We start from the raw sequence: 18,373 nt of genomic DNA on the forward strand, positions 1-18,373 counted from the left end.
GTTGGCATTGGGTAAAACAAGGTTCTTGTGCCTTTAACAGCTACATCACCACAATCAGGACCAGCATGATATAGCTGACTTCCGACAGTACACATGAGGTTGACCAAGTAGCGGCGAAGAGGAACAGCAATGACTATCATCTCTCTAATTTTGTGTTATGCCAAGCTGCTATCATGACAGCCACATTGTCCCTCTCATGGCAGCCATGTTGTGTTACAGCCCCACCCCTGGCAGCCATGTGACTGGCACCCACAACACTCTCTCAACATTAGAAATGTGCCCACTGGTCCAAAAAAGGTTGGCAACCTCTGTAGGTTCCATTGGGTTCAATGGGACTTACTCCCAGGTAAGTGTGTACTGGACTGAAGCCTTAGTGTATTTCTTAAGTCCTAAGCACAATGATGATTATGGAAAAACTATTAAACAGCTAGCAAACCTATCAGTTATTGTACCATTTGGCATGCAAAGTAGTATTTATCTCATTTTTTAATTTCCCAGCTATCCCAATTACACTCTTAACTGATTTGCAAGATACTTTTCGAATAACAAACTTTATTTCCTGTCAAAATTTATTCCTCTTTCAAATGGAAATTACTGTGCTTCTTCCCAACAGAAATTGCCATGAGAGGATTATGCAGTCCACTGACTGTTTAAAAGACTTCTCTAACATCATTTCAGGGTTTTGTTCCTACAGGCTATTGCAACATCATGAGTGGGCTGCAACAGAGGATGGATTTGTTCAGCACATTAATTTTGACAACTGCTGTCATATTGGGTTACGGGTTTAAAGGACTTGCAGCTGGCAGACAAGTTTATTCTTTTTCCAACCCACACATTGGTGAAAAATTGGGTACAACAGGTTAAGAGAACAAAATAGAGGCCAGATCTAAGTTAGGGATCTTAACTCAAGCAAAATTTTGACGTGACAATTCCTATAGGTAGCCCAGTATATGACTGGTTTAAACACATTAAGTGCTCACTAATGAAGGGATGCCACACAACACAGTTGCCGGGAAATGTCTTACATTTTTATCCTGCCCTTTGTCCAAGAAGTTCAGGATTGTGTAGCAGAGTCTCTCTCTTCTCCCCTCCAAAAAAACCTGTATCCTCACAATAACCCTGTGAGGTAGGGTAGGCTGAGATAGAACGAGTGCCCGAGGTCATCTAGTAAGCTTCATGAGAGTGGGGAATTACATTTGGATCTCACTGGTCCAGATCCAACACTCTATCCACTAGAGTGGATAGAGTGGCTCTCTGTGTCACAGAACATCCAGTTCTTATAGGAACCTGTGGTCTTCCATATGTTGTTGGATTCCAGCTCATCAGTCCCAGGATGATGGAAGCTGGAACCCACCAATATCTGAAGGATCACAGTTTCCTAAACACTGAGTTATAAGGAATGTCTCAAAGTAATAAACAGAAAGTAATTTTGCTGAAGTCAATCTCAAGTGTAACAAACCGGGCACAAATTTTTAGTCAAGGTAATAAGTATCTGTTTGCAGTAGGAAATAATGTCGATTGTACTCTTAGTACTCAGATATGTGCAACATTCATACAAACAATCCTATTCACACATTCTGAAGTAGTGAAGACAGGCAAATTATACAGCCACGAGACTTTGAACAGGGCTTACCCAACCATAGAGGCAAACAAGGTAGCTGCCTCAGCTTTCCAAATATCCTGGAATGTGAACCAATGCCACCACTTTTGGGAGAAGTGCATAAAGCAGCTTGTTGGTTGAACAGTGTCCCTAGCATTCCAAGAGACACAGCAGAGAGCCATCTGACCATCAGCTGCCCAGGCCACAGATGACAGAACTATAAAGCAGAGGAAGTAAGAAGCAACAGATATTAAAGATTTTTAAAAAGAGAAGAGTTTTCTGGACAACATTTGATCATTTAATGTGCTGCTGTTAGGCAGAACAGCATGCAGAAAGACACAGGAGCAGGGAAGAATTTGTTCAGGGCAGCAAGAAAAGCTATTTCTTTTTAAGGAGAAAATATTAATTACATTTAACTACATTATAGGTTTGATGATAGGCCAGCTTTTTTTGTTTCTATTAAATTTAAAATGATCAGCAGTCCAGCTTTACAAGACAAAAGAGAGAAAGATCTAGGACAAGAGGTCCAAATAACAGAATATTTAATATGGAAAAATATTTTGAGTAGGCTGCTACAAGCCAATAAAAAAAAGACTTCTAAAAGACAATCCAACAATACTTAACCCCATTTGTTGGATCACATTTATAATTGATTATATTCAATTATAATATATTGATTATATTGATTCAAAAAGAGAAAACTCTTAGTTACAGTGCTGAAGAAAGAATGATCCCTGTTTTAAAAGTTAAATTAAAGGCCTTTCTTCATACAGCATTGTGCCCAAACCCTTTCTCTGCCATCCAAGTGCCAGACAGCTTTTGGCCTATTGGAGACAGCCCCTCTCAACACTCTGCAGACTTTATGAAAGCAGAGCAAACTCAACAATAATCTACTACGAGCAGCTATTTCATGACTGCCAAAAACGAGAAAGAAAATGTAACAGTCGTCCTTCACAACTTTTTTTTTAAATGCCTGTCTTTTTAGCCAATTTAAAAACGTATAAATAATTCAATAACAAATAAAGAGAGAATCAGTTCTGGCATATCCTGTCCTTTACTAAGGCCTGTTTAACATTTAATAGGTCTACATCTCCTGCTGCGCTTTGTAGGAAACTGGCAGCAAATCCAGCCTAGGCAAGCTCACCCCTCCCCTCACTTGCATAAACACATCGAGTTTTTGGGAGGGAGGCGATGTTCTGGGGCTTACTTGTTTCAGAAACAGGGTTTGTAGGGAAAGGGAGAAGGATGGAACAATGTTCCTAGCAGTTCCCTGAATCCCCTCACATAGAAAAGCATGACCCTGAACATATTTGAAGTAAACATTTAAAAAGAATGCCTGTTAAGTATGTGAAAAGTGTTTTCCACTGACAAGTTAGTAACCAGTTTCATATAGCAAGAGTTTGGTGGTTTGCACTGAACATACCAGAGTCCATGATCAGGAGGTGGACACTGTGGGGTCAATCAAAATGGGGGGGAGGAGGGGAACTACCATCCAATCTAAAGTCTACCCATCACCAAAGTTAGTCACATGTTTACTGTTTCTTAAGAGTTACAATCCAGAAACACCTAAATTCTAGTTCCTTTAGAAATCTATATCATCTGCAATGTAGTGCTTGGGTCCCTGCAGTTTCAGCAGGATCCCAATGCTCTTAAGACTTCTTCGGTCTATACCCAAACCCTTCCTTTCTCTGAAGTGTATCTGTATGTACCTGGAAGACTATAGAAGGTACAGCAAATGCCGGAGCTACAGTATTTATAAAATGTTCCCACTATCCTACCCTTCAGGAGGTCGGCAGCCATTCTCAAGAGCTTCTCAAGAGTTTATGGTGACATAGGTTTCTTACGGCAGTGTTCTGGAGGTCCGTTCCGCACAACATAGGATACGGACATTTAGTCTTGTGGCACCCACCTTTTGTCTTTGTGGCACCTGCTGAAGACCTTCCTCTTTCAACAAGCCTTTTAAGTAGAACCTTATCCCAGTCTCCTTGAACACTCTACAGTATTCACTTGAAGGTCAGTGGGTTTTGGGAGAGGGGTAGAAATGGAAAGGAAATATTCAGATTGTAAGAATGGGTTGAAGTTTAGCTTGCAGCTTCTTACCTAGCAACAGGTGGACAGAAGCAAGGAGAAATTTGTTCATTGCTTGACTAGGCCTAACTCTGCTTTTGTTTCACAGCATAGAATGGGGAATACACATCTCCCACCTAAGAGTGTCATACTGGCAGAGATTATTGAGTTCTAGTATATTAGACAGGCATAAAAGTATTACTTTCACCACCATTGTCTCGATCATTAAGCACTGTCAGTGATGTGTTAGCACCAGAGATATTAACTTGATCGATATCTAAAACACATTTTAAAAATTGTTTAATTGTGAGGTTGAATATCTTGATCCTGGTATATTGCTCTCACTCCATATTGGCATAATGAAACATGCAACTGTAAAACAAACAGGTATAATTTCAAAAAGCTTAAAATCCGAGTTTGGTTTAAAGCAGGGACGGAAACCTGTGCCCTCTAGATATAGTAGAATTATATCTCCCATAATTCCTGACCATTTTCCATGCTGCATGGTGATGATGAGAGTTGAAGTCCAAAAGGTCTGGAGGACACCATGTCAGCTACCCTTGCAAGGCATATGTCCTTCCTATTTTATATGGAAAATTAGAAGCTGTGATATTCAAGGCTTATTTAAAAAGTTTTAAAAGAGTATTATGAGAATTTTGAATGAAATCAGTAGGCTTAACTGTGCCCATGTTGGATCATGGTTGTTTTCTAAATATATCAATCATTTTACAGATAAATCATTGTTCTATATCATTTTAAATGATTGTTACAAATGCTGACCTGAGATTATAAGTCATCAAAATGAGAACAAATTTATACAAGTTACCAGTCAGTAACAAGTTTCTAAATATCATAAGAGAAATAAAACTTCCCTAGAACTGCATGAGAGCAAATAATATCAACAGATTTTGAAAGCGAGTAATATGAAGTAGTATGAAGACTATAGGACAAGGAAAATCAGTTTGGAGACCTACCAACTTTTCCACTCTGAGAGGCAGACAAGATTAATCTTCCTCTTCCACATTCTTTCTACCGACTTACTAATTTCTCATTCACTGAATGTTCAGTAAATTTTGGCAATCAAGGTTGACATTCAATGCAGTTTTATAACTTTTATTATTCAACTACCAATACATGAATAGTTTTACTATTTGTTTTATTTAATGTTTATTTATGTACTGCCATTGGTGAAAATGGTCCTTTACAAAGTACAGTTTATAGCCCAAAAATCTGACCTAGGGAGGACAATAAGGGGAAGAAAGCAGAAACAGGGGCAAAGGAGGAGAAATATGTATTATTTGAGCAGAGAGAGACTTGGTTTGTCATCAGGAGAGGGCTATTTCCACCTGCCTTGCCCCACCCTCCAGCCCTGGAAGCCTTCAAACACAGCTTCTTTCAGAAGACTTTCTGGCCCTTTGGGTTGAGCTATGGGGGTTTAGGGGATGGAAGAGATTTTTGTATCAGCTTGGGGGTTAGTTTTCAAATATTTTTTGTTGTTGAGCTTTATGCTCATTTATGCTTTTATGAATATATATATATTTTCTTAATGTAGTGATTATACTTTTTATTGTGTTGTTCTATTGCATTTGGACTATTTGTGTGAACCGCTTTGAGCACATGTGTATTTGTGGAAAATGTGGTATATAAATACATTTAATTATAATTATAATTTTCAATTACACTTACTTAGGTTTACAGCACTAATCACTGCCGGTGTAGTCAGAATTAATTCATAAAACATACATTGGGATTTATTCTCGCAAACTATACACAGGAACGCAGCCTTAAGTTACAAGATGGCATGGGAACTAGAGAGGTGTGCCAAGATGAGTCCAGCAGTAGCAAAAAGGGCAGAGACTGCAATATGAAGATAAAAATCCATCCCTTTCAGAAGTCAGCACATTGGTACCCAAACCTCTATGACTTCGGAGTTAAAACCGAAGGAAGGCTTCACCTTGCTTCCAAAAAGCTTTTTTTAAAAGAACAAATAACCCACCTCAGAGAAGCTGATCTCTTACATTCCTGCACAAGTCATGCCTGATTCAGAAGAGGCCAGCTCAGAGTTCAGGTTTGTGCAGAGATGCATCCTCCTCTGTGGGGAGGGTAATTCTGCCACATCTCTGCATTGGGAAGGATTGCATGATCTAGTCTTCCTAGATCATGCAGAGAAGTAGCAAAATTACCTAGCACCAGTGGAGACTGACTGAAAGAAGTCCAGGCCTCAACAGTAAAGCATTCACAAAGAGGCAGTGGAAGTTTTCACCTTTAGGCTCACAAGGGTCTTTAACTAACTGAGCATGAGTTTTCATGACATACTAGCAGCTCCCTTGCAGCACACCTGAACAGAACACTTGGCTATTTCTCTGTTAGCTGGGGAAATAAGATCGCACTCTTCAAATACCTAAAGAGCTGTCACATAGAAGAAAGCAACTACTTGTTCTCTGCCACCCCTGAAATCAAGACTAAATCTAATGGATTTAAGTTACACGAGGTCAGATTTCAGTTGAACATTAGGAGAAACAACTTGATGGTGTGAGCAGTTTCACAATGGAACCAGTTACTTAAAAGGGCAGTAAGCACTCCCTCCCTGGAGGTCTTCAAGCAAAGACTAGACAGTCATCTGTTGGATATGCTCTAACTCCAGGTTTCTAGCATCAGACAGGGAACTGCACTAGGTGGCCTACAGAATCCCTTCCTGCTCAATTATTCAATTAATCTGGCACACCACTGTTGTGGACTGCTTATTTTATTTATTTGATTTATATCCCGCCCTTCCTCCCAGCAGGAGCCCAGGGCGGCTTAGAAAGGCTTCTCTCCTTTCCTCAAATAAACTTTCTTCAACAACAAATAACAAAACATTCTTCAGCTTTCATAGCAATCCCACCCCACCCCACCTGTTTGCAGCTCTTACCATCTCTCTGCCTAAAACAGTTACAATTAAAGATGCAATACCAAATAACTGGACAGAAGACCTGAGAACATTTTATATTGGAGAGGTGAAAGTTTTCCCTTCATATCAACTTGGCCTAAGATGCATATGCATGTCACCTTCTTCTATCATATGTACCGTGACTCACTTACTAGATCAATCTGATGGCTGCTTTTAATGCCAAGTTCTTTCAGTGGTCACCTTTGGGATGGCAGACCTGACTTGTTTCTGCTTTTTTGGTGATTATAGAATATAGGTGATGTAACATAGTATTAGCTGTACTTGGTCACAGGTAAGCAGCCTTTGATTTCTATTCACGAATAGGGAAAACAAACCTTGGGGCTTAAGAATGTACCTATAGCCAACAGATATTTCTATCAAACTTTAAAAAGCAAGGAAATTGGGCAGCTATAGTGAACGCACCAGGGGAGCAGAAGACCTGGCCTCCTCTCTGAGATATTGTACTGCCCTACAAATTTGTCAAAATGTAAACACAATTTGGGTTGGTCTTTCACAGTCCAATCCACTTGCTGTGTAGCTTGGAAGAATTTGGTAACATGTGCCTCTGGAGTGGGCAGGGGAGGAGGAAAAGGGGAGGAGAGGAGAGAGGGGGAGGGGAAAGGCAGGTCTGATCATTTGCATGTGTTCAATGGGATTTACTGCCATGCAATCATGCTTAGGATAGGTAAAACTGACCATGGGGGAGGGGGAGGGGGAGGAGAAGGGGGAGAGGTTTAATCATTTGCATGCTTTTTGAGTTCAGTGGGATTTACTGCTGTACAATCATGCTTAGGATAGATGAAACTGACTGAAGGGGAGGAAGGGGAAGAGAACGGGAAGGGAAAGGGAAGAGGAAGGGGAGGGAGGGGGAAGAGATTGGATGGGTGGGTGCTGGGTAGAGGGAAAGTCCCTTTCATTTCCAAAAGGAAGACATTGTGAAGAATATCATTGTTTTCAAGGTTTCCTCCATCTTTTTATTCTACAGCAGGCACATGTAGTCTCCCACACAAATTTAAACCAAAGCTGTCCCTGGCCACATCCACACCAGGCCTTTATTTCACTTTAGACTGTCCTGACTTCCCCCAAAGAATCCTGCGAAGTACAGTTTGTGAAGGGTTGCTGTGAGTATGCCCTTTTCCCCTCCCAGAGCTACAATCCCCAGAAGAGGGGCTGGCTGTTAAACCACTCCGGCCACTGAAGCTCTGTAAGGGGCACAGGAGTCTCCTAACAACTCTCAGCATCCTTCACAAACTACACTTCCCAGGATTCTTTGGGGGAAGCCATGACTGTCTAAAGTAAAATAAAGGTCTGGCACGGGTGTGGCCCCCTGATTAGACAAGCCAAACAGCTGTGAGTCTGGATTTTAGGACACTGATGGTTGGTTCTTACTGAGCATGCCTGACGTTATGATTAGGGTTGCCAGGTTCTTGGCCTGAGACTGATCCTGTCTCTTTAGGAGAAGATAAAGTCAGCCAAGTGCAGTTGTACTTGCAACTCTGTAATGGGAAAAACCACAAGGTGGAATTGTCCCTCCCCCCTCCACAACTTTTAAAGATACAGAAGACCTCTTGGTTGCCAGGCCCGGCCTCCAAGAGGTCTTCTGTATCTTTCGAAGTTGTGGAGGGAGGAGGGATAATTCCACCTTGTGGTTTTTCCCATTACAGAGTTGCAAGAACATCTGCACTTGGCTGACCTTCTCTTCTCTTGAAGATACAGGATCTGTCGGAATTCTCTATTGAGATGCGTAGCAGAGTTGTGTAGCACTGCGGAACATGGAGTATTGAGCGAGCTTATTGTGTGTGTGTTTGAATCTTTGCTAAGATTCTACCTTCCCTGCAAATTAGTCAGACAGACACTTTAAGCTTTAAAATAAGAAACAACTATTTTATTCTGGAAGTACATGCTTGATAGGAAAGAGTTTTATATCTAGCTTAACTAGCTACGCTGGAGAAACGAGCACTGGTCCCAGTACTCGCCCTCATCCTGGTTGAGAGGAGAGACAAAGAGAAGATGTCTGCTCCCCTCTCGAGAGAAAGAGAACACTGAGAAAGGCGAGAAGGAACTGGGATCAACATTCCTTTGCTTATCAGCCTAGCAGGAAGGGGAGAGACGGCAGAGGATCAAAGGGATAGGTATAGCCTCAACCAGCAAGAGGTCTAGCTCTCTAGCTACCCTAATTAACCCCATGCAGCCTCAACCCACCAAGTTGGAGTTGAACCTCATACAGTCCAACAGGATCAGTCTCAGGCCCTGGCAACCCTAGTTACGATAGGCTTCAGTGATACATTTCTTAAATTAATTAAAAATCAGCCAGCCATTTTTTTAAACTTTTAAACTGCAGAAGATGAAGGTCAGAGTATGGGGCAAGGTCAGTAACAGGATTACAGGTACTCTGTGAACATGGCTGATTTTTAATTAATTTCAACAGATTATGAGACCACTGAGAAAAAAGTCCAACAGGGGTCTGGATTTCCCCCCTCTTGTTTTATACTTTGAACTCTCGATTCTCTCTGAGTGTTTTGTGTATCGCCACAAAAACGTAGAAGATTGTTAAGCAAGCATTTCTGAGTTCAAGGCTATATGTTTTGTAAGGTTTATTTTGAAATGACCTTATGGGAAGCAGCAAAATGGCATGGGGTGGTATTTTCCATTTAACATTGCAGAATGTGAAAAATCCATGCTGGCAATAGCATACAGCCACTCTAGTGGTTATATAATAATGATGGTGAAAGAACCGGTGTAGTTCAGTAGGTTTATTATTCCTGGAGTTGCCTGGAACAAGGCAATATCCCTTAGTTTTAGAGCCCCACCTGTAGCATCTTTTGCTGCCTACTAGCACAATTGTAAGGGCAGAGAAGCTAAAAGACTGGAAATATTATAATCACTTGGCATGCTCTTTACAAAATTGTTAATAACTATCAACTCCCTTTTCATCTATTGAGTAATTTACTTCCTACAAACCCGTAGGGGCAGGAACCAATTTATAATTTGAACTCTTCTCAGATTTTTAATTTAGTATTTTAATTTGGATGTTATGGTCCCAGGAAGTGGTCTGAAGGTACATGAGCCTGTCACCCTTGTTGAAGCTAAGTACCTCTGGGTCTGGATGGATGGGTGATGGCCTGGAAACCACACGCATGCCACCTTGGTTTTCATAATGCAAGAGGAGTAACATATGAGAGGTGAGAGCATTTTAAAAAATTAAAAAGCACAATGAAACTGGTATATTGACTGATTGAGCTTGCACATTAAACATAGAAAATTTGAAGAGGCTGGGAGCATTTTACACTTTCTAGAAACCCTGCCCCCCTCAACACACACACACAGCAGGGAGATCAGGAATCCTACTTGCCTGCAGCATTTGCAGGCTGGCAGGAGATCCCTGTCTCCACTTAACATTAACAGATGAAGCACTGTCTATAGCTCCCGCCACCTTAGCTGATACACATACTGCATCCTCTTCACCTACCATTTCTCAACATATACACAACTGCCTCAGAAACACAAGAAGCTGCCTTATATCAAGTCAGACCATTGAACCATCTAGCTCAGTACAGCTGACAATGACCAGCAGCGGCTCTCCAGAGCTGTAGACAGGAGTCTTTTCCAGCCCTACTTAAAGAGACCAGGGACTGATGCTGGGACTTTTTCCACTCAGAAAGATGAGCTCTATCATGAGCTATGGCCTTCAGGGGGCTTATGAGATGCCAGAAGACCTCCAGATATTATTGGAGTACTTCTCCCATCAGGTCTAACCACTGATCATTCTGGCTGGTGCTGAGAGGAGTTGGCCTAAGGAATCTCTTCATACTAGTTACAGCCCCAGGAAAACCACCTCAGGACAGAAACCAGCTACCTTCTTATTAGCTAGCCCAGGGTTTCCCAAACTGTGGCCCGTGGACCACCAGTGGTCTGTAAGCTTCATTTAGGTGGTCCACAGCCTGTCTGTAAAAATAGAATTAAAAGACATGCAGCATCTAGCACAGTGTATTATGGTTGCTACAACAAGTAGAAAAATAATTAAGTGGTTTTCCAAGACCCTCAGCTATTTTAAAGTGGTCTGTGGAAGAAAAAAATTGGGAACCAATGAGCTAGCCCATTGGGGCGAGTGATGATTTCAATTTAGCTCCAGGGTTGCGACTTTTACATTTAATACCACACTTTTCTACAAAAGTGTCAATTCTGCTTACAATCAGGACAGGGGGATGGGAAACGCACCCAAACCACACCACAATCGTATCTATCGTTTCACCAGCTACAAGGGTCAGCCATGCAAACGTTCAGCAGGTGATCATGCCAGGAACAGCTTCACCGGTTGACTTCCTGCCTGCCAGGCAACTGCTAAAAACCACGAGCGCGGCAACCTCCCCATGAGTCTTAGACCGAGAACACGATCCATCTCCTTCCCCACCACGCCCCACTCCGAGAGTACCTGGGTGCCTTTTTCTTACTGCTTCGCCTCCGAATACTTTGCGCATCCATGAGGAGGGAAGGCTTTCAGCTCCGGGCTCGTTTCCAAAGGTTCTCCCTAAGCAGCAAAGTGAGGTCAGCCCTCCACCTTCCCTCCAGCTCGAAAGCCAGCGGCTCTCATAATGCCCGGAAAATGAAGTCTTTAGGGTAAGGTTCCCGCGGGGCTGGGGGGGGGGCGGTGGCGGCGGCGGCGGCTCCTCCTCCTCCTCCTCCTCCTCCTTTTGCTTTCGTGGTGGAGCCAATCCTGCTGGTTACCAGCCACTGTTCGCTTCTCAGTCCGAGGAGGAAGCCACTCAGAGCAGCGCTGGCCACCTGCAAGGTCTCAAAGGGGCTCCGTGTATTCGCCATTCCGGCGTGATAAAGAAAAGCAGCCCGACAGCGACTCGCAGCTCCTCGCGTCTGGTCAAGGGGGTGGGTAAACTCAGACCAAGGGAACTTTTCAGGTCGGGCCGGCTGAAGAAGAAGAAAACCGAAGCCCTAGCAGGCATTGTCGGGGTTTTCCAAGCTTAATTTCGCCAAGCGAGGCTAGTTTGGCAGGAGGACTGTCCTCCCCGTCTCGCGTTTTGCAGGGGGCGTTGCAGATCCAGCAATTGTAGATCCAGCTCATCCGTTAGCTAACCAGGACAGAAAGCGGGAGAGGACACTGGTGATGTACGATTTGGAAAAGAAAAGATGGCAGGAAGTGCCCATTCTGCATGGAGGGATAAGTTACTGGTGGTCTGGGGCTGTCATAAGACGGGCAGAGAATTCCGAGAACTGGGAAAGGAGGACAAGCTCCAAGCTCCAAACTTTCTCCTCCCCCAAATTCTCAGCATGCTTCACACGCGTTAACAAATCTGACAGTAACTCTGTAAAGTAGCCATTAATCATAATTGAAGTCCGTGGAACAGCTTTGCTCATTGCAGAGCTGAGATTTGAACACAGAGCTGTCGGTCAATTACAGCGGATGCTCCTGTTCATTATGCTGCACCAACTCTATTATTGACGGTATGACATCATGGTGGATAAGACTAATACTGTTCTACCCAGTCCCCCTCCTCTTTGCATGTTGACGTTTCTGGTCCATACACCAGTTTTAATTACTTCTGTTTCCTCCAGTATCTTTCCACCAATGCCACTATAGATACCATTATCTGAATTCCAGCTGTATGGGTGCAAAAAGGAAAGAGCAATACTTTCATAGGCCAACAAAAATGACATAAAGTAGTGTGTAACCTTTTACGTCCTCCAGAACTCTTCATCAGGCTAGTACAAAAAAACCCCCAACCAATTATCCTCCCTGTCCAACTTTCTTTGTTAGTGACAACTGCTAATTTGAGGCTGCTTTCACACTTCTATGGCAGTAGGTCCTACTAAATTCAGTGGTCCTGCCTGCTGAATATGCATGCATAGGATTGTGCTATTAGTGATTTTTAGTGATAAACATATTCAGAGACGGGCAACTATAATAAAAAAGAGCTTTCAGGAGGAAAGTATTAGTTGACATCAGGCATGAAAAGGAACCAATTAACTGAATACATGATGGTGGTGGCAAAAGCAGGAAACCATGAGTAGGATGGATGAAACTATGATTATTAAATTACAAGAAAGAGTGGGAAGGCAAAGAGGTGAAGAAGAAGAAGAAAATTTTTTGTCAAACAACTCAGAGATGGCCAGCCTATGGGGAAGAATCCAAAGAGTTACTTTAGGAAACCTTGAAAGGTTGTAGGGTTTTATTTTTTTTTAATTTTTTTTACCAGACCATTGTACACTACTCTGGTGGTTTGCAAGAGGATGGTATATAAATACTTTTATAAATAAATAACATAAATATCACAAACTGCTTGTAAAGCTCCCATCGTTTCTCAAAAATGCTTTTTTTGATCCTTTGACCAACCCCCCCCCGTCCCAGGGGAGATATAATCAGGAAGACACTTTGTTAGCTCTCACCCAATAAAAGTTGCCGCTGTCCTAAAGTCCTTTACTGAATATGTTGAGGACTACTTCTCAGTAAACATGTATTTGCTGCCAAGGATGCACATAAAAGTCAATGTGGACTAGTGGTTAGAGCAGATTTTGTCAACCTGTTGCCTTCCAGGCGTTTTGGACTCCCAGCTCCCATCAGCATGACTGATGGGACCTGTAGCCCAAACCACTTAGAAGGCACCAGGTTGATGACGACTGGGTTGGAGTATAGGACTAAAATCAGGGAGACCCAGGTTCAAATCCTCATTTAGCCATGACCTTTGGCAAGTCACCCTTTCTCAGTCTAACCTACCTCACAGGATTGCTGTAGAAATGAAAAGGAAGAGACAGAGAACCATGTGCATCTCTCTGAACTCTTTAGAGCAGGGCTGGAAACTGTGGCAATCCAGAGGTTGCTGGACTCCAGCTTCCATCACCCTGACCATTGGCAATGCTGGATGGGGCTGGGAGGAGTTGGAGTATAAGAACATCTGGAGAGCACAGGTGGGATGGGATGGGATGGGTGGGATAAGGATTTAAATAATGTTAGTTGCTGTTAATTAGAAGCTAGTGGCACCTTAAAGGCTAGCCAACTTATTATAGGATGGCATCAAAATGCTGTCAGTGCCAGCTCTCAGCATTTGTATGATAAGTGGCCAGAACAACAAAATCCCACAAGCACAGTTTGTTTATGTGCCCATAAGCCATAATGTGTGAAGGAGGCCTTAGGGAGATGGTTAGCAACAACAATCAAGTGCCTTATTTCAGAACCATCTTTCAGAATTACACTGCATTTGTAATTTTAAACCACACAGCCTAATTGCACAGTGCTTGGACTGATCCCACTATGTGAAGAACTTTTAATTGACTAGTGAGGGATCTGAACAAAATTTGTCCCAGTAATGAACAGGGAGGGGGAAGCCTAAATGCAACGTAGGCCCTACATAAGGCCCCATTTACACAGCCACCAATATGTGACCATGAAAACAATACACTGTGGTTACACTAGTCTGAAAAGGGACTGACATCATTAACATGTTGTTGTTGTCATGTGCCTTCAAGTTGTTTACGACTTATGGCGACCCTATGAATCAGTGACCTCCAAGAGCATCTGTGATGAACCACCCTGTTCAGATCTTGTAAGTTCAGGTCTGTGGCTTCCTTTATGGAATCAATCCATCTCTTGTTTGGCCTTCCTCTTTTTCTACTCCCTTCTGTTTTTCCCAGCATTATGGTATTTTCTAGTGAATCAGGTCTTCTCATGATGTGTCCAAAGTAGGATAATTTTAGTTTCATCATTTTAGCTTCTAGTGATAGTTCTGGTTTAATTTGTTCTAACACCAATTTTTTTGTCTTTTTCACATCCCATTGCATCCGCAAAGCTCTCCTCCAACACCACATTTCAAATGAGTTGATTTTTCTCTTACCCACTTTTTTCACTGTCCAACTTTCACATCCATACATAGAAATTGGGAATACCATGGTCTGAATGATCCTGACTTTGGTGTTCAATGATACATCTTTGCATTTGAGGACCTTTTCTAGTTCTCTCACAGCTGCCCTCCCCAGTCCTAGCCTTCTTCTGATATCTTGACTATTGTCTCCATTTTGGTTAATGACTGTGCCAAGGTATTGATAATCCTTGACTAGTTCAATGTCCTCATTGTCAACTTTAGTTACATAAATCTTCTGTTGTCATTACTTTAGTCTTTTTGACATTGAGCTGTAGTCCTGGCTTTTGTGCTTTCCTCTTTAACTTTCAACAGCATTCATTTCAAATCATTACTGGTTTCTGCTAATAGTATGGTATAGTCTGCATATTTTAAATTATTGATATTTCTTCCTCCAGTTTTCACATCTCCTTCATCTTGGTCCAATCCCGCTTTCCTTATGATATGTTGTGCGTACAGAATAAACAAATAGGATGATAAAATACATCCCTGTCTCACACCTCTTCCAATTGGGAATCAATTGGTTTCTCCATATTTTGTCCTTACAGTAGCCTCTTATGCAGAGTATAGGTTGCACATCAGGACAATCAGATGCTGTGGCACCCCCATTTCTTTTAAAGCATTCCATGGTTTTTCATGATCTACACAGTCAAAGGCTTTTCTGTAATCTGTAAAGCAGAGGGTGATTTTCTTCTGAAGTTCCTTGGTCTGTTCCATTATCCCACGTATGTTTGCGATATGCTCTGTGGTGCCTCTTCCCTTTCTAAATCCAGCTTGGACGTCTGACATTTCTTGCTCCATATATGGTAAGAGCCTTTGTTGTAGAATCTTGAGCATTACTTTACTTGCACGGGATATTAAGGCAATCGTTCAATAATTACTGCATTCCCTGGGATCCCCTTTCTTTGGAATTGGGATGTATATTGAACGTTTCCAGTCTGTGGGCCATTGTTTAGTTTTCCATATTTCTTGACAAATGTTTGTCAACATTTGGACAGATTCAGTCTCCGTAGCTTGTATCAACTCTATTGGTATGCCATCTGTTCCCGGTGATTTGTGTCTTCCAAGTATTTTAAGAGCAGCTTTCACCTCGCATTCTAAAATTTCTGGTTCTTCATCCTATGGTTCCTCCATGAATGAATCTGTCATCTTTGCATCACTTTTATAGAGTTCTTCAGTGTATTGCTTCCATCTTCCTTTTATTTCATCTCTGTCAGTCAGTGTGTTTCCCTGTTGATTATTCAACATCCCTACTCTTGGCTTAAATTTCCCTTTCATTTCTCTAATCTTTTGGAATAGGGCTCTTGTTCTTCCCTTTTTGTTGTCCTCTCCTATTTCTATACAATAACTATTGTAATAGTTTTCTTTGTCTCTACGTACTAGTCGCTATATTGTTGCATTTAGGGTTCTGACCATTTTTCTATCTCCTTTTGCTTTTGCTTTCCTTCTCTCTTTAACCATTTTAAGCATTTCTTCAGTCATCCATTGAGGTCTTATCTTTCTCTCTTTTTAACTAGAGGTATTGTCTTTTTGCATTCTTCCCTGATAATGTCTCTGACTTCAATCCATAGTTCTTCTGGTTCTCTGTCAACTAAGTTTAAAGCCTCAAATTTGTTGCTTATTTGATCTTTATATTCTTCTGGGATGTTGTTTAAATTGTATTTTGGCCTTATGATTGCTTTGTTGTTCTTCTTTAGCTTTACTCTGATTTTCAATACGACCAGTCCATGATCTGTACCGCAGGCTGCTCCTGGTCTTGTTTTTGCAGAAAGTATGGAACTTCTCCATCTTCTGTTGCCAATTATATAATCAATTTGATTCCTATATTGACCATCTGGTGATGTCCACGTTTACAGTCGTCTTTTTGGTTGCTCAAAAAATGTATTTGCAATAAACAAATTATTGGCTTCACAGAATTCAATTTCTCCTGCTTCATTTCTATCTCCTAAGCCCCATTTCCCCACAATTCCTAGTTCTTCTCTGTTCCCTACTTTTGCATTCCAGTCCCCCCTGATTATCAGAACATCTTGTTTGGGTGTGTGATCAACTTCCTCCTGTACTTCTGTGTAAAATCTCTCCAATTCTTCTTCTTCTGCGTTTGCAGTTGGAGTGTAAACTTGGATGATGGTTATGTTAATAGTTTTCCCATTTAATCTCATTGATATCACTTGCTCAGACCTTGTGTTGTAGCTCCTAATTGCTTTTGCTACATCACTTCTCAATATTAAAGCAACCCTGTTTCTTCTTGATTTCTCATTTCCTGCATAAAATATTTTGTAGTTGCCTGATTTAAAATGTCCCATTCCTGTCCATTTTAATTCACTCACGCCAAGTATTGTAATGCTGATACGTTCCATTTCTTGCGTGACAATTTCTAACTTTCCGTGGTTCATGCTTCTCACATTCCATGTTCCTATGTGTGCATTGTACAACTCCGGACTCTCCTTTCGCATCTGTGCGCATCAGCCTCTGGGCTTCCTTTCGGCTTTGACCCAGCTGTGTTGTTAGTCACAGCGCTACTCGTACTTGTCCTTTGTCTCTAGACTCCTGACGGCATTACTCTCAGCTTCTTCAGCACTCTCAAACCCCTTCACCACATTAAGGTGTGCATCCTAAAGGGGGCATCATTAACATAATTGGTACAATTGTACAAGTGGTTCAGTCCCCCATAGAATGTTTAATGTCCCAGTATTGCTACAAGCCTTGTTGGATCAAACAAAAAATCTATTATTTTATCCAGCCATTTCCAGCAGCAGCTCAAGAGACGTGTCAGAGATGCTAATGAGGAGGCAATGAAGATAACAGTCAACGCCCATTGTCCTTTCCCAGCATCTGCTAACTGGAGGCATGTTAGCTCTGAACACGGAGGTTCCATTGAATTATCAATTGTGTTTTCTTTTAGAAGCTGTCTAAGCAAGTCACTTTCACTGCATTTTATGATAGTGGGTTATATAAATTAATTACACTTTGTGGGAAGAAATACTGCCTTTTATATGCCTGGAACCTATTTCTTACCTTGGTACTTCACTGAACCCAAGAACTGCCCTGCTGGATCAGCTTCAAATGTGTGCATTAATTTCTCACAGTATAAACTAGATGGTCTGAAAGTACATGATGCAGGAGGTCTTGATCTGTTCAGTGCCTGGACAGGAGAATGCTGGGACAGGAAGCCAAACTATGAATGCAATAAATGCATCACCATTCTTTGAAGACACAAGCTTTCATGGATTACAGCCCATTTCATCAGGATGCATGAAGTGTTGAGTCACTATGTGCATGGCACTTAACAGTTTGAAAGGTCCCTACCACAAGAGATTGCCAAGCTAAAATAAACTTAGGGAAACAATAGAAGACAGGGGGGATAGAGACAAGGGAACAATATGCAATACTTTTGCTTAGTTATCATTCAGCCTAGGAACAAAGGGGAGTGATTGAAAGGGTTCCCAGAAAAGATGAGGTTTGAAGAGGAACTTAAATGAAATAATTGTGATGGTCAAATGGAGGCCTTCCAGAAGACAGTTCTAGCATGAGGAAGGGGAAATGGGTAGAGTTGTTTCAGGGAGGAAAGACATTTGGGCAACTTGATAATATATTTTTAAATTAACAATATTTTAAATGAACATCTGTAATTGTATAAATGTAAAGTTAGACTAGAATTTGGAAGACTAAGGTTCAATTCTATAATCACTTAAGTAAAATTAAACGGATTGTATTTGCAACCACAGCTGTATCATACCTCCTCAGTTTAGTTAACTATTACACATGTGAGACTGTATCACTCCTATGGAGAAAACATTCAGGAATATTATTTTATTTAAGCTATGCCTGGCATATTCTTGGGCACACAGAAAGAACCTTTTTAACCTGGAGCACTGTATTTAAGTATCATGAATAAAAGTCATGGGCTAAAGA

At 41.6% G+C, this 18,373-nt stretch overlaps 1 protein-coding gene across 5 annotated transcripts in view; it reads right to left on the reverse strand.

Annotated features, from left to right (window-relative positions):
• The window catches only part of TTC39A (tetratricopeptide repeat domain 39A), a 95,318-nt gene extending 84,040 nt beyond the window's left edge, over nucleotides 1-11,278 (reverse strand). The window contains exon 1 of one of the 5 annotated variants that reach the window (XM_061632955.1): nucleotides 11,029-11,278. In XM_061632955.1, coding sequence (XP_061488939.1) covers nucleotides 11,029-11,078 — 50 coding nt within the window. In that variant the 5' untranslated portion in view covers nucleotides 11,079-11,278. The remainder of the gene's footprint in view (nucleotides 1-11,028) is intronic. The other 4 variants (XM_061632952.1, XM_061632951.1, XM_061632953.1 and 1 more) reach the window with 4 other exon arrangements.
• Between the last annotated feature and the right edge of the window lie 7,095 nt (nucleotides 11,279-18,373).

The sequence above is a fragment of the Rhineura floridana genome, chromosome 6 (assembly GCF_030035675.1).
Source record: "Rhineura floridana isolate rRhiFlo1 chromosome 6, rRhiFlo1.hap2, whole genome shotgun sequence".
In the NCBI taxonomy this organism is placed as follows: domain Eukaryota; kingdom Metazoa; phylum Chordata; class Lepidosauria; order Squamata; family Rhineuridae; genus Rhineura; species Rhineura floridana.